The sequence below is a fragment of the Microplitis demolitor genome, chromosome 5, assembly GCF_026212275.2.
Source record: "Microplitis demolitor isolate Queensland-Clemson2020A chromosome 5, iyMicDemo2.1a, whole genome shotgun sequence".
NCBI classification, from domain to species: Eukaryota; Metazoa; Arthropoda; class Insecta; order Hymenoptera; family Braconidae; genus Microplitis; species Microplitis demolitor.
This window is the reverse complement of record NC_068549.1, coordinates 14,507,616-14,531,947: the sequence shown is the minus strand read 5'-3', so window position 1 is coordinate 14,531,947 and position 24,332 is coordinate 14,507,616. Positions and strand designations below refer to the sequence as shown.

The window sequence follows — 24,332 nt, the reverse complement described above, 5'->3', positions numbered from 1 at the left end:
TTTTTTTTAACTTCCCGCAAAGAAAATCGACGATTTTCGAAAATTTCGGGAAGTTATTGTTTTCACCCCGATTTTCGAAAATCGAGTTTTCATCAGATGTCGACGTTTTGAGGTCCTAGGAAGCTATTCTGACTATTTTCAGAATGATGTCCGTGTGTGTGTGTGTGTGTGTGTGTGTGTGTGTGTGTGTGTGTGTGTGTGTGTGTGTGTGTGTGTGTGTGTGTGTGTGTGTGTGTGTGTGTGTGTGTGTGTGTGTGTGTGTGTGTGTGTGTGTGTGTGTGTGTGTGTGTGTGTGTGTGTGTGTGTGTGTGTGTGTGTGTGTGTGTGTGTGTGTGTGTGTGTGTGTGTGTGTGTGTGTGTGTGTGTGTGTGTGTGTGTGTGTGTGTGTGTGTGTGTGTGTGTGTGTGTGTGTGTGTGTGTGTGTGTGTGTGTGTGTGTGTGTGTGTGTGTGTGTGTGTGTGTGTGTGTGTGTGTGTGTGTGTGTGTGTGTGTGTGTGTGTGTGTGTGTGTGTGTGTGTGTGTGTGTGTGTGTGTGTGTGTGTGTGTGTGTGTGTGTGTGTGTGTGTGTGTGTGTGTGTGTGTGTGTGTGTGTGTGTGTGTGTGTGTGTGTGTGTGTGTGTGTGTGTGTGTGTGTGTGTGTGTGTGTGTGTGTGTGTGTGTGTGTGTGTGTGTGTGTGTGTGTGTGTGTGTGTGTGTGTGTGTGTGTGTGTGTGTGTGTGTGTGTGTGTGTGTGTGTGTGTGTGTGTGTGTGTGTGTGTGTGTGTGTGTGTGTGTGTGTGTGTGTGTGTGTGTGTGTGTGTGTGTGTGTGTGTGTGTGTGTGTGTGTGTGTGTGTGTGTGTGTGTGTGTGTGTGTGTGTGTGTGTGTGTGTGTGTGTGTGTGTGTGTGTGTGTGTGTGTGTGTGTGTGTGTGTGTGTGTGTGTGTGTGTGTGTGTGTGTGTGTGTGTGTGTGTGTGTGTGTGTGTGTGTGTGTGTGTGTGTGTGTGTGTGTGTGTGTGTGTGTGTGTGTGTGTGTGTGTGTGTGTGTGTGTGTGTGTGTGTGTGTGTGTGTGTGTGTGTGTGTGTGTGTGTGTGTGTGTGTGTGTGTGTGTGTGTGTGTGTGTGTGTGTGTGTGTGTGTGTGTGTGTGTGTGTGTGTGTGTGTGTGTGTGTGTGTGTGTGTGTGTGTGTGTGTGTGTGTGTGTGTGTGTGTGTGTGTGTGTGTGTGTGTGTGTGTGTGTGTGTGTGTGTGTGTGTGTGTGTGTGTGTGTGTGTGTGTGTGTGTGTGTGTGTGTGTGTGTGTGTGTGTGTGTGTGTGTGTGTGTGTGTGTGTGTGTAAACTCTTTGTAACTTTTGAACTAATGAATCGATCTAGACGGTTGAGGTGGCAATCGAAAGAGCTTGTTGGCCATCAACTTTCCTGAAAATTTCAGATTATTTGATCGAATAGACTCGAAAATATTTGCGAATTACGACAAAAAAAAAATTTTTTTTTTAGTTTTTTATTGATTTCTCAAAAACGACTTATACGATCGACTTCAAAATCTAATCAGCTCTAGTATTCAATAAAACGCGTCGATTGCCACTTCAAACATCAAAATCAGATAATTCGTTCGAGAGTTATCGCGGGAGAAAGAAATGGTGAAAAACGGTTTTTTCTAAATATTTTCGAAACGACTGACGCGATCGATTTCAAATTTTAATCAGCTCTAGAATTCAATAAAACGCGCTGATTGCCACGTCAACTATCAAAATCGATTGATTAGTTCAAAAGATATCGACGTTGAAATGTTAAAAAAATAACATTTTATATTATTTTTTCCGGATAAATCATAATATAACGTACTAAAATGTGCCTGACATCATACCAACTCATCTTTTTTATGGTTTCTGTTGATCATATAATGTCATCGAACTTGGTTTTTAGTTTAAATCATATTATCAACAAAAAAATCGATAAAACGTAGTTTTTAATATTTTTATCGTATATTTCATATTTTATTGTTTCTTACATGAGTCAAAACTTATTTAAATCTTGATTTTGATCCCCGACATTGATTTCTGCCTCAATACACTTATTTTACTGAACATAATCAGGAACTAAATTTTAAAAACCGCTTCATTGATGATTTTCGATTCTTAAATTTTCAAACTTCAGCATAACAGGTAACTTGTTAGAGCTTGAAAAGATCGTAAAAAAACAATTGCATGTGATAGCATCTACACTAATGTTTTCGAGCTTTTTGAGGTCGGAAACACTGGGAAGTTTTGGGGCTGGCCCGCAGGGTCAACCGACGCCCAGATTTTTTTTCGTAATTCGCAAATATTTTCGAGTCTATTCCATCAAATAATCTGAAATTTTCAAAAAAGTTGATGGCCAACAAGCTCTTTCGATTGCCACCTCAACCATCCAATTCGATTCATTAGTTCAAAAGTTACAAAGAGTTTGCATACATATATACACACACACACACACACACACACACACACACACACACACACACACACACACACACACACACACACACTCGGACATAATTCTGATAATAGTCAGAATAGCTTCCTAGGACCTCAAAACGTTGACATCTGATGAAAACTCGATTTTCGAAAATCGGGGTGAAAACAATAACTTCCCGAAATTTTTGAAAATCGTCGATTTTCTTAGCGGGAAGTTAAAAAAGTGTGCGGAAAACAAAAATTTTAGGCAGATATCTTAAGCTCACCAAATGAAGTGATAGTTCAAAGTTGGAAAAAATTCATTTAGATACTTATTTTGATACGAAATTTGATTCTCTACAAAAAAAGGTCCTTTGACAAAATTATGAAAAATTATTAGTTTTTAAGATAATGACGACTTTATATAAGAATTTCACTTTTTTGCCATTTCCATACTTTGTAACGATGAATTATAGAAATGTGAGTATGTTTCTTATTGAAAATTTGATTCTCTACAAAAAAGGTCCTCTAATGAAATAGTGTCAAATCGAAATTTTTCGAAATTATGGCCATTATATTAAAGATACTAATGTTTTTTAATATTTTTTTGTAGTGAGTATACCCATACAAAAAAAAAGAATCGACCCATTCCTGGATCGTGAATGGCTGCCAATTTTTAAGTATCAGCTGAAGATCGGCTAAATATTAGATGATAACGGTATGCCAAGCATGGCAGTCGCAAACATTGGCCAATCGCGGCAATCAATCATCGGCGAAAGCTTGGTATCAAGATCACTCGATCAAATCGTTGGCCAACGAATGGTGGTTAATTGTGCGCCGTTTTTATAAGCAAAAATGCGGCTGCTAATGATTCACCATGCACGGGCCAGTATACTTAGCCATTTATTGGCTAATCATTGCAAACCAGGCATCGGCCGATCTATGGGAAAATTTTGAAGCTCGGCGACTTTGTATGGGCAGTGAATATTTGTGAATATATGTTAAAGATCATATAATTTTCCATGAAAAAGGTTTCAAGAAGAAATTGAGTCTGATTTATTGTTTCAGAGATAATATCAATTTTATTAAACATTTTAGCAAATGTACTTTGTTTACTTTATTTATATTTTACTAACTGACCCGGCAGACTTCATACTGCCTCAATCGACTCTAGAGCAAAATAAAAAAAAATCAACTATGCTTAGGTTTCCACTATATAAAATTCGTGTACTACCATAGGACGGACGGTGTGGCTCAATAAGTTATAGATCAAATTAAAAGAAATATAGTATAGTGCCAGATATTTCAGATGGTAGAGCACTCGGCGCGATACCGTCATAATCTGGGTTCGATTCTCAATTCGGGTTATTTATGAGGCGTTCCACCCGGAATCAGACACCATTCAGCTTTTGAACCTCGGATTTTTTTGTAACTTTCTTAACTTTTAATAAAGGTTGAAAGAGGCCTTCATGATTTTTTTCTAATTTTTTCCTCTAATCGTTTTTGAAATATCGAATTTTGAAAAAGGAAGAGATTTTTCTTTCAAATGCCTGTAACTTTGCAAAAAGTGGTTTAAACAAAATTTTCAAAGAGTCAAAAAATGTTTGTCTTTAGGTATCTTTTCGATTAAAAATATCAAAAAAAAATTTTTTAACCATGCTTCTATTGAAATTTTAATTTTTAAGTATAAATTGTCGATTTACAAAAAACTCGCACTGATCGATTTTCCTCATAATTTTTCACAGCAAACTGTGGCCTATCCTACAACTTTTCCAGCTATGCTTATAACGGAACAACGATGGGACCTGTTTCCTTTTAATTTTTTAAATTTCATATTCCAGTTTTTTTTTAAGAAAAATGTTTTAAAATAAAAACATGCTCAGGATTTACTGTTAATAATTATCTGACACACAACTATCATCAAAATTTTGTAATTTTCTTTCACAGAAAAATCATTACTAATTAATTAATAAATAATCATTTTAATTAATAATAATAATAATAATTAATTAATTAATAATAATTTTTCTGAGGAAATAAGATTAGAAAATTTTGATTATAGTTGTGTGTCAGATAATTATTAACAGTAAATCCTGAGCATGCTATTATTTTAAGATACTTTTCTTAAAAAAAAACTGGAATATGAAATTTAAAAAATTAAAAGAAAATAGATCCCATCTTTGTTTCGTTATGAGCATAGCTGGAAAAGTAGTAGAATAGGCCATAGTTTGCTGTGAAAAATTATAAAGAAAATCGATCAGTACGGGTTTTTTGTAAATCGACAATTTATTCTTAAAAATTAAAATTTCAATAGAAGCGTGGTTCAAAAAAATTTTTTTTGATATTTTTTATCGAAAAGATACCTAAAGCAAACTTTTTTTGACTCTGAAAATTTTGTTTAGACCACATTTCGCAAAGTTACAGGCATTTGAAAGAAAATCTCTTCCTTTTTCTAAATTCAATATTTCGAAAACGATCAGAGGAAAAAATTAGAAAAAAATCATGAAGGCCTCTTTTAACCTTTACTAAAAGTTAAAAAAATTACAAAAAAATCCAAAGTGAAAAAGCTAAATGGTATCCGATTTGGCATGGAACGCCCCCAATATTTTTCACAATGTATCTATAAATTGTCTTATTGAAAAGGTTTGCATGTTTGAGTTTTCACTATATTAAATTGGTTTCCACCATAAAAAAACCAATTTAATTTAGTGGAAACCTAAACATGCAAACCTTCTCAATAAGACAATTTACAGATAAATTGAGAAAAATATAGGTAGCCCGAACTGGGAATCGAGCCCAGACCATGTCGGTATCGCGCCGAGTGCTCTACCTGTTGAACTTTCCGGCACTATACTAAATTCATATTTATTCACCTTTTAAACCTTTTTTGGACGTCCACAAATAATTCAAGACCAAAATTAGCCATATCGGTTCAGCCGTCCTCGAGTTTTAGCGAGACTAACGAACAGCAATTGATTTTTATTTATATAGACGATAGATAGATAGATAGCGAAAATAAAATATTTAAGACTAATGTTTATAATTATTTAATATGATTTGTAAGCTGCTTATCGTATATCAGCTACTGTTAGTAATAAATTAAATTCCGTTTTGTCAACCAGTGGTGAACAAATAAGCGATATCGTATTAGAAAAGCAAGTATTGAGTTTGGCTAGCTCCGTTACAGATGATAATGATAATACAGTTGGGACTGAGGTCGATTTAATTTACCTACGCAGCCTAGTTGCAGTTGAAAATAAGTTAGATAGCGTCGTTGAGAATTTAATTTGTTTGAATGATGATACCGTAATTATTAATGGTTGTGGTCCAGAGAATTCGTGTGTTTATGCTGAAGAAAATCCTATCATGCAATTTCGTGACTGATATGGTAATGTGAACGGGTTGTCGATTTTTAATGACTTATCTGTTTTAAATGATAACTTCTCTATTTTAAACAACAATTTTTCTATTTTAAATAATGACGAAATTAATGTATTTATTTTAAACTCTGACGAAATTTATCACTGGGAAGGCTTGGAGGAAGAAGCACAGCCCATGGTAAATTTACAAAAGTTTGATAATCCAGCGGAAGAGATTTGTGAGAAATTTGACCGAAATAATTTTTATGGAGTGTATCAAATGATTTTTGAGACTTTAGAGGATAGTGATTTTATCGTGTCGATTGGTTTGGATGAAATTGAAGAACCAAGTTTCATTCCGAGTATACTAAGAGGTAAAATATTACCCTCACGTAATACTAATCGTATTGCATCTCGAACTAGATTTTTGTCCTGGTAACGGTCAGGACCACCTATTATTACAGCACGAATACCAGTGTCTGTTTGGATATTCGGGGTGCAGATCAACTGTATTATTGATACGGGAAGTAGAGGCCCTACATTAATCGGCGAGTATATGACCAAATACGTGAGCTTAGTTCTAGTCGATTGCGATCGGACGATACGAACCGTCGAGGCGTTCTTCTCGCGAATCATACTCATTGTAAGACTAATGGTGGAGCTCCATTCATTGTTCAGATCGGTACTGTTGCCGGAGAACAGTATTTAAGTATTTTAGAGGACCTGAGTCATTCAGTAGTCTTAGATATGGATTTTGCTTTTCAGTTTGGGTTGATAATTGATTGTGCTACTAGAACTTGGCAATTTAGAGATACTAATGTAAGTCATCCTTTTGAATTAATTAATTGTAACGATAAACAAACTCGTTGCCAAACATTAACTTCTGATCAGCAGGTAGATTTTGATGCATTCTTGAAACTTGAGGTGTCTAAATTCGCGGAATTACCAAACCAAAGTCTAACTGACCTCGTGCAGCATGAAATCGTTTTGCAGTCAGGGATAAAACCCATAGAGCTTCGCCCATATTGGCGTAGTCTCGTAATAACTGCTGAATTAAATAGACAAATAGATGAGCTGCTCGAAAAAGGTCATATTAGGCCTAGTAACAGTTTCTGGTTGTGTTCTCCGGTTATGGTGATCAAATCTTCAGGTGAATGGCGGTTTTGCGTTGATTATCGACCAATTAACAAGTATACTATTTTACCCGCTCACCCTCTGCCGAATATGCTCTGTATCTTAAGTGCTTTACATATTGCTAAATATATAATTACTATGGACCTCAGAGAACCATTCCACGAAGCTTTAATGGCACCAGAGTCAATTCCGCACACGGCCTTTTTCGTAGAAGGTAGGAGGCAATTTGAATGGGTTCGCATGTCTTATGGGCTCGCGGGAGCCCTGTCAATGTTTCAAAAAGCGATGGATAAGCTTCGTGAGAGGTTCGTGAATAGATGAAAGAATACATGAAAGAAACTTACCGAGGTCTTAGATCGAAAAAGTTTTTGCTTATCTGGACGACTGGGTGATTATAAGCAAGACCTAAAATGAATATAAAGCTATTTTAACTCCTGTCTTTGAAATATTCCGCGAGGCTGGATTATTAATAAATCCAATTAAATGTAAATTCGCAAGATTGAAAGTAAAATTTCTTGGCTTCATCGTAGATAAAGACGGTCTACCGCCTGATCCCGAAAAAATAGCACCCATCGCGAATTTTCCCCGTCCAACATCCAGAAAGCAAGTGCACAGTTTCTGCGGGCTTGTTAACTGGAAATGGGGTGACAAGGAAGAAAAAGCTTTCCAAGATCTTAAGCGAGCTCTCGTTAACGCTAAGCCTTTGGATGGACCGCAGCCAGATCTTCCGTACTATTTGTACACTGACGTGAGTGACACGGGTCTAGGCGCGTTCTTGATTCGAAAGGAAAACGAGGAAACCAACTGGGAAAGAGTTCCTTATCATATGTATGAGTAGGCCACTGCGGGATGCCGAAACGCGTTACACTACGACCGAGAAAGAGTGTTTGGCGCTCTTATGGGTCGTGAGGAAACTAAGATGTTATCTTGAAGAGTTTCCGTTTGTCGTACTTACGGATCACACTTCGATGAAATAGCTTCATACGTTTACCGGCAAAAAAAAATATATATATACTGGATAACGATTGAACATCGTCGTGGACCCAAGAATGAAGGCCTAGATGCCTTGTCGCACCTATATGAGGAGCAGAAACCTATGAATTGGTCTAAAATCCTGGACGAGATTTAAACTAAAGGCGTGGATTTCGTACATATCCAAGTTCACTCGTGGTATGATGTAAAGAAAGCTATTGTTCGAAAATATCCGGAAAACTTTGTTGATTGACGTATAAATAGAAATAACAAACTAGAGTATTAAGAGCCTGACCATTTAAAAGAATACGTTGACGATCAAGTCACGTGGAAATTGGTCGTTACGGTTAATGAGATTCCTGATATTTTGAAAGAAAATGATGATGTACCGGATGTAGGGCATTAGGGTCGCGATAAGATGTATCACCGGTTACGTACACGTTACTATTGACCCGGTATGTACCGCGATATTGACCAGTACGTAGATGATTGTGAGATGTGTAAGAAGGTCAAATATAAACAGACCTCGTCTCAGGTGCCGATGCGCACGCGACAACCGATTGAACCCTGGGCCATAGTTGCTGCCGATGTGACTGGTCCATTTTGGCGATCAAAAGTCGGTTATCAGTATGTTTTGATTGTATAAGACCTATATACGCGCTTTATTGAGGTCTTAAGGCTGCGTAAGCAGACCGGGTTAAATGCTACGAAACGTTTGCGTCACGTTTTCTCACGTGGGGATATTCTCTGTTTTTAATATCCGATAATGGAAAAGAATTTATTAATCAATCTATCAAGGAATATCTAGAGAAAATGGGAGTAAAATCCGTTCTCACTGCGATCGCGCATCCACAGGTCAAGTCGGTTGAACGAATCAACTGTACTCTTAAGCCAATGATATGGGCATTTATTTCAAAAGATCAAACGTCATGGGATGAACATTTAGGTGAATTCCAACTCGCTTATAATAGTAGTTATCACGCATCGTTACATATGTCTCCATACTATTTGGTTCACGGCAATGAACCACAGGTATCGGATAAAGTAGCTAGACTTGAAATAAATGACTTGGATTCTGATGATACTTCCTGGCGTAGTCGTATTAATCGTCTTGACCAATTACGTCATTAAATCGAGGACATAATGCGGGAAGAGAGTGAAAAACAAGCTGTATATCATGACAAAGGACTTAAAGAGCCACCTAAACTACAAGTGGGGGACTCGGTACATTACCCAAATGAAAAATTGAGCTAAAAAGCTGAAAAATATTCTTCTAGTTTGGCTAGTAAATTTTTAAGGCCAGCCACTGTTAATAAAATCATCAGCCCTTTAGTTGTTGAGCTAAAATCAGTAACCGGGAAAATTTTGGGTAATTAGTATGTACCGGACTTAAAATTGCCCAGGCGCAGTCAGAGGCTGATAAAAAACGTGTAATTTTGTTTCAGAGAGAAGAAAGTGATCGTAGAGTTCGTGAGCGGATGGCTCGCGAACTTGGGAGGTACAGGGATGAGACGCACTATCAGACCTGGATGCGACGAGAGCGCAAGAATGCATTTTTGGCTGAAGCAGCTCGCAAGAGGGTATCATTACTACCAGCTCGCCGTTCACCCACGCTACGACCAGTGCCTCCGTTGGCACCCGTTCCAGTGGCACCATCGTCATCAAGGGAGCCGGTACCATGCCATCTGGTGGTCGCGTCAGCTCCGCGACCAAAGTGTGTCGGGCGTTGGGCCAAACGCTGCACCTTAAGTCAGGCAGTCGAACAGTCCGGTCGTCCAGCTGTGGATAGATTTGTTCAGACGAGCTATACTTTACCGCCACGTCTTTGTTCTGCGAAGGAGGTCAACAAGGCGGCGAACTGCACTCGTTGAGACCTGATGGAGTTCCTGGACGACGCTAATCCCGAAGAGGAAGTATTTATCGCCCATGTACCTGCCGTGGCCGTACCCGAGACACAACCTGTAGCTGTCCCTCGGGTCGTTTTTGTTGCACCATTGGAGAAGTTGGTTTTACCAAAACCAGGATTCGAAAAAGACCCACTGGCTTAAGATGAGGATAAGGAGTTCGGTGATCCATCGGATTGAATTCAAGAATCGTACGCGCCTTAACGCTCAAATTTTTAAATGCTCAAAAATTTTGATAAATTCCGGTAAATTTTGTATAGATACACATGCTGAAATTCTCTTTCTTTTCAACGAAGTGTAATCTTAAATAAATCCTTAATTTTATTATATCCCACGTCTAATAAATTTTGCACGTTTCAATAATTTATAAATCCATCTCTGGACATATATTTATTCTTTTGACGGGTTAATTAATTTTATAAATAAAAAGGGGAAATTTTGTATGTACATTTGGGGATTTTGGTTAAATAAAATTCATAAAATATAATGGAGTCTCTATCAACAAATTGTTCTTATTACCAGCGTCACATAGAATAAGTTATTTTTTTTCAGCTGCGTGTCCGGTGCCGGACGAGTTGACCTACTCCTGAGATACATATTTTCCCGACATCAGAACCAGTTACTAAAATTCTTGATTAACATTTATTAAATAAGTTTATTTGGGGAAAATTAATTTAACAGTGGTTCGTGGTTTTCTGGACACGCAGTAACCAAGGCCCATGGTTATAAATAACCAAAATAATGTCAAATTTTTTTAATTCTATTTACCATAATACAGTGCTTAATTTGAATATTTTTATGGTACTTGATCATGTGATGTATTATTCGTTTAAAAGAATTTCAGACATGTACTTTTATATATTCTTAACTATCATCAAGTAAGACTCACCGAAAAGTCCACCAGATGTTGAAACACATTGTGTTCAGCCAGAAGAATGCAGCAAGGAAAAAAAAGTGAGCCAGAATAGCTGTGAACAATCAATAAACAATCATTAGAGAATATTCTTGATACGATAATAAGTGCAATACCTTTACATAACAGTGAAATAATATGATCTCTACTTCAGCAAATTGTATTGTTCCTCCAGAACTCTAGTGAAACGCGCCAGTATTGCCAGAAAAATTTTTCTAAAACCCGCCGATGAGCGGCGTTGAAGTAGCCCAATCGAGGAGGAAAATAAAAAGACCAGATTTTTAAATAATTTTCTTACTACATAATAAATTGAACTATCAATGATATAGTAACAAAAAAAATTGTGATTAATTAAAAAATAAAGATAGTTTTATTATAAATTATTATTTATAAATATAAAATACATCAACGTTTTTTTAACTTCCCGCTAAGAAAATCGATGATTTTCAAAAATTTCGAGAAGTTATTGTTTTCACCCCGATTTGCGAAAATCGAAATTCCAACAGATGTCGACGTTTTGAAGTTCTAGGAAGCTATTGCGAATAAATTCAAGATGATGTCTGAATGTCCGAATGTTTGTATGTATGTATGTATGTATATATGTATGTCCGAATGTATGTATGTATGTATGTATGTCCGAATGTATGTATGTATGTATATATTTCCGAATGTATGTATGTATGTATGTATGTATGTATGTATGTATGTATGTATGTATGTATGTATGTATCTAAATATATTTCTCAAAAATGTCTTGATATATCTTGTCTTGATCAATTTTAAAATTTGATCAGCTCCTAAACTTAATAAAACGCGTCGATTGCCACCTCAACCGTCTCAATCGGTGAATTCGTTCGAGGGATATCATTGTAGAAAAAATGGTAAAAAACGTTATTTTTTTAAAACAAAGGCATACAAAAGTATTTTCGAGCTCGAAGAGCTCGAAAATGTATTCTCAACAATGATTTCGAGCTTAAGGAGCTCAAAAGCAGCGGGAAGTTTTGGGGCTGGCCCGCAGGGTCAACTGACAGACCGATTTTTTACATTGAATCAACTATAAAACAAATTATTGTATGGTTAATTGTCGCACTTGAATAATTTTTTTCTTGGAATCAACATTCCTTAAGCTATCACTACCATTTAATTATTATTTTAATGTTTAAAACATCGCGAATAGGTTGGTAGACCTTACACTTTATTTTAAAAGTTCGTATGCTTTATCACATTCAAATTGTTTATTTCAGATTTCCTACCTTAGACATCTAGCATAAAATTATGCTTATATATAAATAATTATAATTATTCATTTTTTGTTCGTGTCACACACTCATATGATAGTTATGCATGCTCGTCTTAGCGCGTCAAACATGAAAGATGAAATATATTTAATAGTAATAATCAACTGTCATAAATAACGAATGAAGCAAATTAATAATTTTTCATAATATAGATTTTTGATCCAAAAAGAAGACTTTATTTAAAAAAAAAAAAAAAAAAAAAAACACATATACCTACAAATTCAAAATAGCCCAAATGGCTATTAACCGCCAACAGTAAAATTTGACCGCCAACTGACAATTCAAATAGCCCAATTGGCGGTAACTAGCCCAAACTGGCAACATTGAAACGTGCCACTATCATTGCTCTCAGGAAGAAAAAAATTCTCACACAGTCTGCGCAAAGGCGCGTATGCGCACGCATGCGTGAATCTACTTTATTTTAAATATTTTTACATCTAAAAGATTTTAATTATCAAACAAACTAACTCTTTTTTTAACTAAATTATGGGTCATCATGTTTCTCAATAATGAAAAATATTTTTAAAATATTAAAATAATAAATATATCAAAGAACATAACAACAACTTTCATATGAAACGTTAATTCGATTTTCATATTTAAATACGAATATTTTTTTAACATTTTGAGCAATTATTTACTTATTTATATTTTTTTTTATAAATAAAAGATGTTACGCTTAAGGAAAATATTTTTCATTTATTTATTTATATCAAATTAGTTCTGATAATCATAAACTTGATAAATTTAATTTCGGGAAGTTATTGTTTTCACCCCGATTTTCGAAAATCGAGTTTTCATCAGATGTCGACGTTTCGAAGTCATAGGAAGCTATTCTAACTATTTTCAGAATAATGTCTGAGTGTGTGTACGTATATATATATATATATATGTGTGTGTGTGTGTGTGTGTGAGTGTGTGAGTGTGTGGGTGTGTAAACTCTTTTTAACGAATGAATCAATGTGGATGGTTGAGGTGGCAATCAAAAGAGCTTGTTGGCCATCAACTTTCCTGGAAATTTCAGATTATTTGATCAAGTAGACTCGAAAATATTTGCGAATTGCGAAAAAAAAAATTTTTTTTTAGTTTTTTAGTGATTTCTCAGAAACGACGGGAACGATAGACTCAAAAATCTAATCAGCTCTAAAATTTGATGAAACGTGTCAATTGTCGCCTCAACCATCCAAATCGATTCATTCATTCGCGAGATATCATCGGAGAAAGAAATGGTAAAAAACGGGTTTCTCCAAATATCTTCGAAACAGCTGAACCGATCAATTTCAAATTTCAATCAGCTCTAGTATTCAATGTAACGCACCGATTGCTAGCTTAAACGTCAAAATCGGTTAATTAGTTCAAAAGATATCGGCGTTGAAAAATTAAAAAAATAATATTTTATGTTATTTTTTTCGGATAAATCATAATATAATGTATTAAAATATGTCTATGTGTAAAATCATCCCAACTCTTCCTTTTTATGGTTTTTTTCGATCATCATTCAATGTCATCTAACTTGTTCTTTAGTTTAAATCATATTATCAACAAAAAAATTAAAAAAACGAAATTTTTAATATTTTTCTCGGATATTTCATATTTCTTCGTTTCTGACATAACTTAAAACTTATTAATATCTTGATTTTGATCCCTGACATTGATTTCTGCCTCAATACACTGATTTTATTGAACATAATCGGAAGTTAAATTTTAAAAACCGCTTCTTAATTAATGATTTTTGGTTCTTAAATTTTTAAACTTCAGCATAAAACATAATTGGTAAGAGCTTGAAAAGATAATAAACAAACAACGGCATGTAATAGCATTTTCGAGCTCTTCGAGCTCGGAAATACATCCGCACTAATGTTTTCGAGCTTAAGGAGCTCGATAACAGCGGGAAGTTTTGAGGCTGGCCCGCAGGGCCAACCGACGCCCAAATTTTTTTCAAAACTAATTATTTTAATAAAATCATATGGGGTCAATTGAACAAGTACTCTCGGGGACGGTTGAACTACACGAATCACACTGTGAGCATCAGACATGCGCGCGCATCTTGACTAAATGTCAAAAAAAGCTAAACTAACCAAGAAAAAAATAATTATATTGTTAGAAGTTTGAAAAGTAATTGTTATAACATATAATATTATAAAAAATAATAAATATTATGAGAAGTATTGTAATTTTAGTTTTAAGCTGTAATAAATAGTAAATTATTTATTAAAATCATTTGTTTGTGTTTCTAATACTCTCGGTTTAATTGTCCCCGTAAAGGGGACGATTGAACCATTTGATGCAGTTGTATAATTTCGTATTTATTGAAAATTTTCATCATTTGTTAAGTTATGTACTTATGAGAAATGATAGTCTATATAATAAATTAGTATTTCGTAAAAAAAAAACTTACCATTTTGCTTTTATTCATATAAAAAAAAAAAAAATGTCAAAGTATTTTTGGTTCTATTGACCCCACTCTCCCCTACAGATGCTTAAGCGAAGTTTGCTATTTACTGCGAAAGGCGCCAGTGTACAGCACTTAGCCACAAATTTATCTGATTAGCCAACTGATTAGGGAGATTCTGGAGAATAATGGCCTAGCACTGAGCTTGCCAAGGGCTCAACAATTAAAATTATCAGGATTTTTTGAAAAAATCAGTTTTTATTCACTGTTAAAGTTCAAATAAGTTTTAAATTAAAAGTCATAGACAGTTTCTGTAAGATGTATCTTAAAGCTTGTGTAATAAACTTTAATTTTTGACCTTCAACTTTATGTTTTGACTATTTCCAATAATTTGATAATCTTGAAAGTTTGGATAGAATAAAAAAATTGAGAAAAAATGGTTTCAATTTCAAAATATTTATTCAACATAATTAAGTGATTAAGGTAATGTGAAATATAATAAACAAATTATTTAAACCAACTAATTATGTTAAATGAATATTTTTATTTAACGACCGAATGTAACACAGTAAAATAAGAATACAATAGAAAATGCTTAGATGCGTGTATGCAGTCCAGCGATATAACTGATTGTGTCTCTAGGAATGAGGTAAAGACCGAAAACGGAAAAATCGATGTTTGACGTAGATTGCCAAAATTAATCGATCATATTTCATTGAAGCAACGCTACATATATATATATATATATGTATATATATATATATATATATATATATATATATATATATATATGTCGTAGTCTTTCCGCGAAATCCGTCATTCCATGAAAAACCTAAGCACTTCCAGAAACTCGACTTTAGCATATCATGGTTGAAACTAAGTTACACAATCGGGCGCAATTCATAGTTTGATGGTTCGCTTAATGCCTGTAAAGTGTCAAATGTTATGTAAATAAAAAATACATCAATTAATAAATAACTTTTTTTATTCGTATTTAAAAAGTAATCAATAGGAACACGTTCATTAAAATACATATCAATAACTATGTTATTTTGTCAATTTACTTTATTTTATTTATTAGCACACGGCCCACTTTTATGACACTTTGAATTGTATTGAAGCTCAGACTTAAAACACAGACATCTGTTAGTTTGACATTGATTTTTTGAAGGCTGACAAGAACATTCTACAAAGCCTTATCCTTTAAACAAGGATTGTGCAGCCATTGCTTCCCGAACTGAAACTAATGTATTTAAGTCAACTTATTCAACTTTGAGAAAAGTAGACGACGCTTATTTAGGTCACTCTTATTAAATCACGATTTGATCAGCCCTGCAGTTGTTCCAATCTGATAAACACCGTTTTTGACATCGGTAATTACAGCGACTATATTCTGTGAGTCTCCCGGACTTCTGTCAACTTTATCGACATTGACGAGTACACAATCACCAACATTTATATCTGGCAATATTTTTTTCATTACTGTTACCATGCTTTCAGCTTGCTTTTCATACTATTATACGATTAATTTTGATTAGAATAAATAGTTACTCTCCTATTGCAGAAATAACACGATCCATTTTCCATGCAAGACGAATGGATCAGCATAGAACAAGTTTGACAATGGCCGTTCTGGCCATTAGAGAAATATTCTTGGCAGGTCACACACATTTCCGGCGTTTCAATTGTCTCAGATTCGGTTTCGGTTGTCACAGCTTCCGCAGCTTCCGTAGAACTAATTGACTCATTGACACGTGTATTATTATTCATATCACTTGATTCGGACGCAGTGGCAGACGAGTTCGATACCATTTTTAATTTTTCCAGATCCTCTTTGGTAATTAACGATGATAGCATGTGTTGTGGGAGATTTGATGAAGCAAAACCTACTTTTAAGTCACTGCCAAAAACTGCATTGAACGGGCTTCTTCCAATTACTCGATGCAAAGAATTATTCTTTTGCCACTGAACGAAATAACAACCTATCGCCCAAGAAATTGATTCATTATCAATCATCCAGGCGTGAAGCATATTCTCAACACCTTGATTGGCGCCTTCAACACTACCTTGACATTGTGGATGACGAGATCTATCATGAACAATGTGTAATTGTGGCCAGCTAACTTTCAATTCTTCATGTCTTTGAAGTTCCGAACGTTCGTGCAACGGAAAATATATTTTTTTTTTTTTTAAGATACTTTTATAATTAGAACAATCTGGATTTTTGTGTAGAGTGTTTTTTTGAGACCCCACACAAGTCAAAAAAGTTTCAATCCAATATGGCCGCCGGAACAACCCTCTACGAGCTACCCCTATCACGTATATATTTCTAAAAATCGCAATTTAAATTAGAACAATCTGGATTTTTGTGTAGAGTATTTTTTAGAGACCTCACACAAGTCAAAAACGTTTTAATCCAATATGGCCACCGGAACAACCCTCTAAGATCTACCCCTATCACATATATTTTTCAAAATCGCAATTTCAGTTAGAACAATCTGGATCTTCGTGTAGAGTGTTTTTTTAGTCCCTAGAATAACCCAGAAAAAATTCATTTAATTTCATCCACCGGAACACCCCTAGCGAACCACCCCTAAGTTAAAATATTTTTTTAAAAATAGTAAAAAGCTTAGTGCCACGCTGGATTTTTTTGTAGGTTGTCTTTTTAGCCCCCAGAACAACCCAGAAATAATTAGTGCGGATTCATTCCCCGGAACACCCCTAGCATACCACCCCCAAGTTAAAATATTTTTTCTAAAAATAGTCGTATGCTTAGTACCCCTCTGGATTTTCTTGAGAGGTGTTCTCTTAGCCTTTAAAACAACCCAGAAAAATTTCATCAGAATTCATCTACCGGAATACCCTTAGCACACTACTGCGAAGTTGAAAAAATTTTTTTAAAAAATTACTAAAATGCTTAGAGCCACTCTCAATTTTTTTTTTCTAATATCGTTCATATGTTCGTTAGCAGGTGAGTATTTTTCTTTAATCGTAAATGACTACATTAATTAATAAAATTGACCATTATAACAATCAGACTTTAACCCTTCACAGCTTCTAAGCGTTCCCCCACTTTTCCGTCTTCTAAACTCATGGTTTATGTCCGCGTTACTGTGTATTCGTGAGCCTGACAAGCAGTACCTTACGTTTGTGGAGGTTCTCACAGTCAAGAATTAGAATTCAAAATAAACAGAAAATCTTAGTAATCCGTTATCTAAAAAGGAAACAGTCGAATATTATTTTTGTTGACTTGAACTAATTTATTTATAGAATTTACATTATTAAAAATAATGTAAAAAGTCTACTCATTGAAAACTCGCGAGTCAAATGAAGGGGCACTAAAGGAAACCACCTTACGAGTCTTAGTAAGACCTTATAAGTTGCGGTAGTGTGGACTATGAGCGCATGCTATATATCATCTCTACTCCGGCGCCGCGGATACGATTTTTCCGACTCCGTTGTTAAGGTTAAAGCTTTTATACACTACTGGAAAAAATTAAAGGATCAAAAAAAAATTCCAAATTTTTGGGTGATTTTCAACAGGCCGTAACTTCGAGAGAAAAGGTCGTACAAGAAAAAAAAAAAAAAAGGAAATTGTAGCTCCAAGTGACTACTTTTTGGATTAGAACTTCAAAAATTTTTAGCGTCAACGGTTTCTGAGTAATCTTAGAAAAACCAGCGACAAAAAAATTTTCAAATTTTTTTTACTTTTTTTAACTTCCCGCTAAGAAAATCGACGATTTTCAAAAATTTCGGGAAGTTATTGTTTTCACCCCGATTTTCGAAAATCGAGTTTTCATCAGATGTCGACGTTTTGAGGTCCTAGGAAGCTATTCTGACTATTTTCAGAATGATGTCCGAGTGTGTGTGTGTGTATGTGTGTGTGTGTGTGTGCGTGTGTGTGTGTGTGTGTGTGTGTGTGTGTGTGTGTGTGTGTCTGTGTGTGTGTGTGTGTGTGTGTGTGTGTGTGTGTGTGTGTGTGTGTGTATGTAAACTCTTTGTAACTTTTGAACTAATGAATCGATTTGGACGGTTGAGGTAGCAATCGAAAGAGCTTGTTGGCCATCAACTTTTTTGAAAATTTCAGATTATTTGATCGAATAGACTCGAAAATATTTGCGAATTACGAAAAAAAAAAAAAATTTTTTTTTAGTTTTTTGATTTCTCAAAAACGACTTATACGATCGACTTCAAAATCTAATCAGCTTCAGTACTCAATAGAACGCGTCGATTGACACCTCAAACATCAAAATCGGATAATTCGTTCGTGAGTTATCGCGAGAGAAAGAAATGGTGAAAAACGGTCTTTTCTAAATATTTTCGAAACGACTGACGCGATCGATTTCAAATTTTAATCAGCTCTAGAATTCAATAAAACGCGCCGATTGCCACGTCAACTATCAAAATCGATTGATTAGTTCAAAAGATATCGGCGTTGAAAAGTTAAAAAAATAACATTTTATGTTATTTTTTCCGGATAAATCAAAATATAACGTACTAAAATGTGCCTGATATCATACCAACTCATCTTTTTTATGGTTTCTTTTGATCATATAATGTCATTGAACTTGGTTTTTAGTTTAAATCATATTATCAACAAAAAAATCGATAAAACGTAGTTTTTAATATTTTTATCGGATATTTCATATTTTATTGTTTCTTACATGAGTCAAAATTTATTTAAATCTTGATTTTGATCCCCGACATTGATTTCTGCCTCAATACACTTATTTTACTGAACAAAATCAGGAACTAAATTTTAAAAACCGCTTCATTGATGATAATTTTCGATGATTTTCGATTCTTGAATTTTCAAACTTCAGCATAACAGGTAACTTGTTAGAGCTTGAAAAGATCGTAAAAAAACAATTGCATGTGATAGCATTTTCGAGCTCAAAGAGCTCGAAAATATATCTATACTAATGTTTTCGAGCTCTTTGGGGTCAAAAACAGCGGGAAGTTTCGGGGCTGGCCCGCAGGGTCAACCGAAGCCCAGATTTTTTTTTTTGGTCTACGGGCGTGAGAAAATTTTTTTTTTTGCTTAACCACTATAAGGATCGGATACCTTCATTATTTTTTTAATTTCATTTTTTATAGACCTTGATACGTCCACTCGTCACCGAGATATCAGTCTTCAAATGGAAAAGGATCCTTTTGTCTTTGATTATCGATATCTCAGCAACCAATGATCGCACAGGAAGTTAATGATAGCTTTCAAAAACTTAAATAAATTCCCTTGAATGATTAGCCATTTTTTTTTTTCGAAAAAAAAAATTTTTTCCTTACGTCACCTGAATTCGAAATTGCAACAAAAAAAGGGCTTTTGGTGGTTTTTTGGAAAATCAAGCGCTGAATCGAAAATATTGTGGAAATAATAATAATAATCATATTAAGTGTGCATTTTACAGTTCAATATGCCCACAAAAATTCTACAAAGAGCCGGATTAATCCAACCAGCCGTTTTTTTGTTTCACTCGATCGACTTTTTGAAAAAATTAAAGAATCACGTTTTTTGCTCTGAAAAGCTCATACTCTAACAAAATGAAAAAAAAAAATTTCCGAGCTTCGCCTAGATTTTCATTCCAAACGGTGCTCAAATTTTCAAAAAATAAAAAAATTTCAAAAAAAAAAAAAATTAAAAAAAAAAATATTTTTTTCTAAACAACGTTAAGAAATTAAAAAGACCAACGCCCAACCATTTTTAAAACGATTTCTTCGCTGCATTCCGTGGTCTCTTAAATTTCTTAAAGTTGTTTAAAAGAAAATATTTTTTTTGAAAATGTTTTTCTTTTAATTTTTTTTTTTTTTTGAAATTTTTTTCTTTTTTGAAAATTTGAGCACTGTTTGGAATGAAAATCTGGATGAAGCTCGGAGATTTTTTTTTTTCATTTTGTTAGAGTATGAGCTTTTCAGAGCAAAAAACGTGATTCTTTAATTTTTTCAAAAAGTCGATCGAGTGAAACAAAAAAACGGCTGGTTGGATTAACCTGGCTCTTTATAGAATTTTTGTGGGCATATTGAACTGTAAAATGCACACTCAATATGATTATTATTATTATTTCCACAATATTTTCGATCCAGCGCTTGATTTTCCAAATCACCAAAAGCCCTTTTTTTGTTGCAATTTCGAATTCAGGTGACGAAAGGAAAAAAATTTTTTTTCGAAAAAAAAATGGCTAATCATTCAAGGGAATTTATTCAAGTTTTTGAAACCCACCATTAACTTTCTGTGCGATCATTGGTTTCTGAGATATCGATAATCAAAGATACAAGGATCCTTTTCCATTTGAAGACCGATATCTCGGCGAGAAGTGGAGATATCAAGGTCCATAAAAAATGAAATTAAAGCTGAATAACGAAGGTATCCGATCCTTATAGTGGTTAAGCAAAAAAAAAAATTTTCCCACGCCCGTAGACCAAAAAAAAAAAAAAGTAAAGAAAATTTGAAAATTTTTTTGTCGCTGGTTTTTCTAATATTACTCAGAAACCGTTGAAGCTAAAAATATTTGAAGTTCTAATCCAAAACGTAGACACTTGGAGCTACAATTTCCTTTTTTTTTTTCCTTGTACGACCTTTTCTCTCGAAGTTACGGCCTGTTGAAAATCACCCAAAAATTTGGAATTTTTTTTTGATCCTTTAATTTTTTCCAGTAGTGAAGTTCCTTAATATGTATACTAGAGTGGTCTGAAATGAACGTTTTTTTTTTTTTAAGCTTTACAGTTTTAAGAGTTAGACTCAGGTATTTGAAAAATCCTCCCAAAAGAGCAGCTCAAAAGCTCAATCTTACTACGAGCTCAAGGAATATTAATTTTCTCATTCAAATTTCAGGTAATATACTATTCTTTGTTTTTTATGTATAAAAATATTTAAGAATTTTTTTTTCAAAAATCAAAGCACGGGGTCTTGTAGGAAATTAAATTATCTACAAAAAAAGCCTTTAAGTGTTTTCTTCGTACATCTAACAGAAAGAAAGTTATGAAGCTTGAAACAATAGTGAATGGAAAAACTTAACGTAAAGATAATTTCCGGATTTTATTACGTGTACATGTTTATACGGTGAATCTATACACTATGTATAATCAGTTAGGTGTTCTAAAAAGATTTCTGAGACCTTACTTATTTTCCGTATAAATTTCCAAAGAAAAATATTTTCTTTAAGAAATAAAATTTCTTTCTTTTCTGTATTTTCAAATTAAAAAGAAGGTTCTGTGTTAAAAGTAAGAAAAATTTTTCCCATCTGTTCAACAAAAAAATTGACAGATGACTTTAGCTCAGATGATAAAATCTAAATCTCTATCCAAAAACTGTTTCATACAATGAAAACTTGAAGTCATACAATTTAATATAGTTTAAAACTTCATAATTTTCTTTCTGTTAGTTAGTTATTTTACAATACATGTGGGTTTTATTATCTTACAGTAGCTGTTGGTTATTCAGGAATATTTATCATTGAAACTATAGGTTTATGATAACTGAAATAAGAAACATAAGTTTGCGACTTAATATCCTCTAAATACCTAGAAATACCGCGTCAATGGTGGTCCCATATTTTGTTGTGGACTGTTGTGTATCATTATTCATTTTCAAATTCAATGTTTTTGATAGAAAAGTTGTCAACCGCTCTGATTTTTTATCAGCGAAGTTAATGTTGAAATCGACGAAATTTTTGAAGTTGACGAAATTTCCTTTGACGTTGAGCATTTGATTTTGGTACTGTTTTTATTATTTCTTCATTTTTCTTCAAATCTTTCTGACGCTGATAATATGCCCTTTGACGTGCATTAGTTTTTTTTCTTTTTAGCTCTTTACGCTTTTCTTCTCTATAAAACGAAAATATCTAGGTTTAAATAATAGGTATAAATAATTAGGTATAAATAGTGTAATGACACACCAAAACAAAATTATTCATTTATAAAAAAATAACAATATTAAGAAGTGATTATCGAATTTCGCGCGATGTACATTTATATAGATATAATATCATATATACTTTCTCTGCGCGGCATTCATGTGCATTATCTATACACCAAAAACAAAGGTACTGAATAGTACACGTGCTTGGTTTGATGGTTTCTGTTATATACATAATGAAGAATGAATTTATTTATACATATATATATATATATATATATATATATATATATATATATATACATATTGAGAATCTAAATTGAGAATTTAAACTGTACGCGTGTGTGTGTTTGTGTGTATTGAAGAGGGCTACTTTTAATATCGCTCATTTTAATATCAAAAATTTAGGTTATCTTTATAGTAGTATTATATTTTCAATTCAAAATTAATACTGCATTTGTGATAATAATAAAATGTATGTATATAGAGTACTCACTCATTTTCTTTCACTATTTTTCGTGACTTTCTTCATTAATAATAAATGCACTTTGTTCATTAATATTCAAAACACTTTATACACAAATTTTACAAGTACAGCTATTCACTGTTGTACATAAATACCTATACACCTATATACTTTCTCATAAACAGCTGCTTATGTATTCGTCCGATTTCGGAGCAGCTCGTCTCGATTCGTGCGAGTTTCGTAGAGTCGTACAATACGTCTAATCGCACGCACACAACGCCGTGTCGAAGACTGCCGAACTGAAACGACGTTAGACGATGCACGGCCTTCAAGCCACACCTCCGTGCCCGTCGGAGTGGGGAGCGTGAGGTTTTTTCGTTACGGAATTTCTGGATTCGGTCCCCGCGCTCAAGGCCCGCGATAGAAGCTATGCAATAGCTTAAAAAATTGTTTTTTTTGAACTACTTTAATGTACACGATCAACAAATTTTTCGAATCACTGAATGCACTTTATGCGAGCATTCTATGGAACGGTAGCTACACACCAGAAATGCCTACCTAGATCCTTCATACTGGAGGCGTGCAAAATAAAATTGTCACAATTAAAAATTTCAAAAATATCATTGGCAATGTGAGGAAAGTAATCAGTTTTTATACATATTAAGATGAAGTAGAAAAATCAAATTTTATTTCTGACTCAACATTTAAGGAGAAACTAGTTTACTCTTTGTATGACTTATTTAATCTTGGAAGGTTGTGTGTTACTTTTTTTCACCTTTGGTATAGAAGGAATTCTAAATTTTTTTGACGTATGATGGGCCGCGAATTGCCTTCCCTTCACTTAAGGGTAGTTCGAAGTCATGTGCTTTAGCCAACCCGGCCATCACACGCATTTGGAAATCAAAATTTATTCTTTTCCTTGAAGATGTCCAATACCTATCTATGCTCAAGACGCTCGAAACTAAGCTGAAAAGGATTCTTTTATTGAATATTAATAATTTGAAAAAGTTCGATATTTATAATAAAAAAATTTTGCCTCCATTTGTTAACCATCGAGTTTTTGTATTTTAAGAATATTTTATTTTGAATTATAATTAATAATAAATGTTTATTATTAAATTATTAATTGAAATAATATTCTCGTTATTCTTTTAAATAGTTTAAAGTTCAATCAATGCAATATTGAAAAAGAAGGTTATTCAATTCTTATATTCATTTTTTTTTAATTCCCGCTAAGAGAATTGTAAATTTTTAATAAAAAGGCCATTCGGCAGCCGAAATGGAAGTAGATTTCTCATTATTCAATTATTTCAACCTTTCAAATAAACATTAATAACAAAATAAATTTTTTTTCGATTCCCTTAGAAATACTCAAGGTTATAGAGCAAAAAAAAATTGGCAAAAAATTTAAAGTTGAATGCGAAAAATTTAAGAAATGAAATTAGAAAATTAAAAAAAATTATCGGAATGGTGAGTTAAATCACGAAAATAAAAATTAAAGAAAATAAAAATTATCTACGAAAAATTATTTTGTTTTTTCTTACTATAGGATTAATAGGTAATACGAAATTGAATAAAATAATTTGAGTTAAAATTTCAATAATGATAGATCTAAGTGTCATACTTGAA

General features: G+C 33.8%; 1 protein-coding gene across 1 annotated transcript in view; it reads right to left on the bottom strand.

The window, feature by feature from the left end:
* The window catches only part of LOC103579059 (probable G-protein coupled receptor Mth-like 1), a 214,261-nt gene that overhangs the window by 100,058 nt on the left and 89,871 nt on the right, over positions 1–24,332 (bottom strand). The window contains exon 4 of the mRNA XM_014445134.2: positions 10,672–10,750. Within this exon, the coding sequence (XP_014300620.1) occupies positions 10,672–10,750 (79 nt within the window). The remainder of the gene's footprint in view (positions 1–10,671; positions 10,751–24,332) is intronic.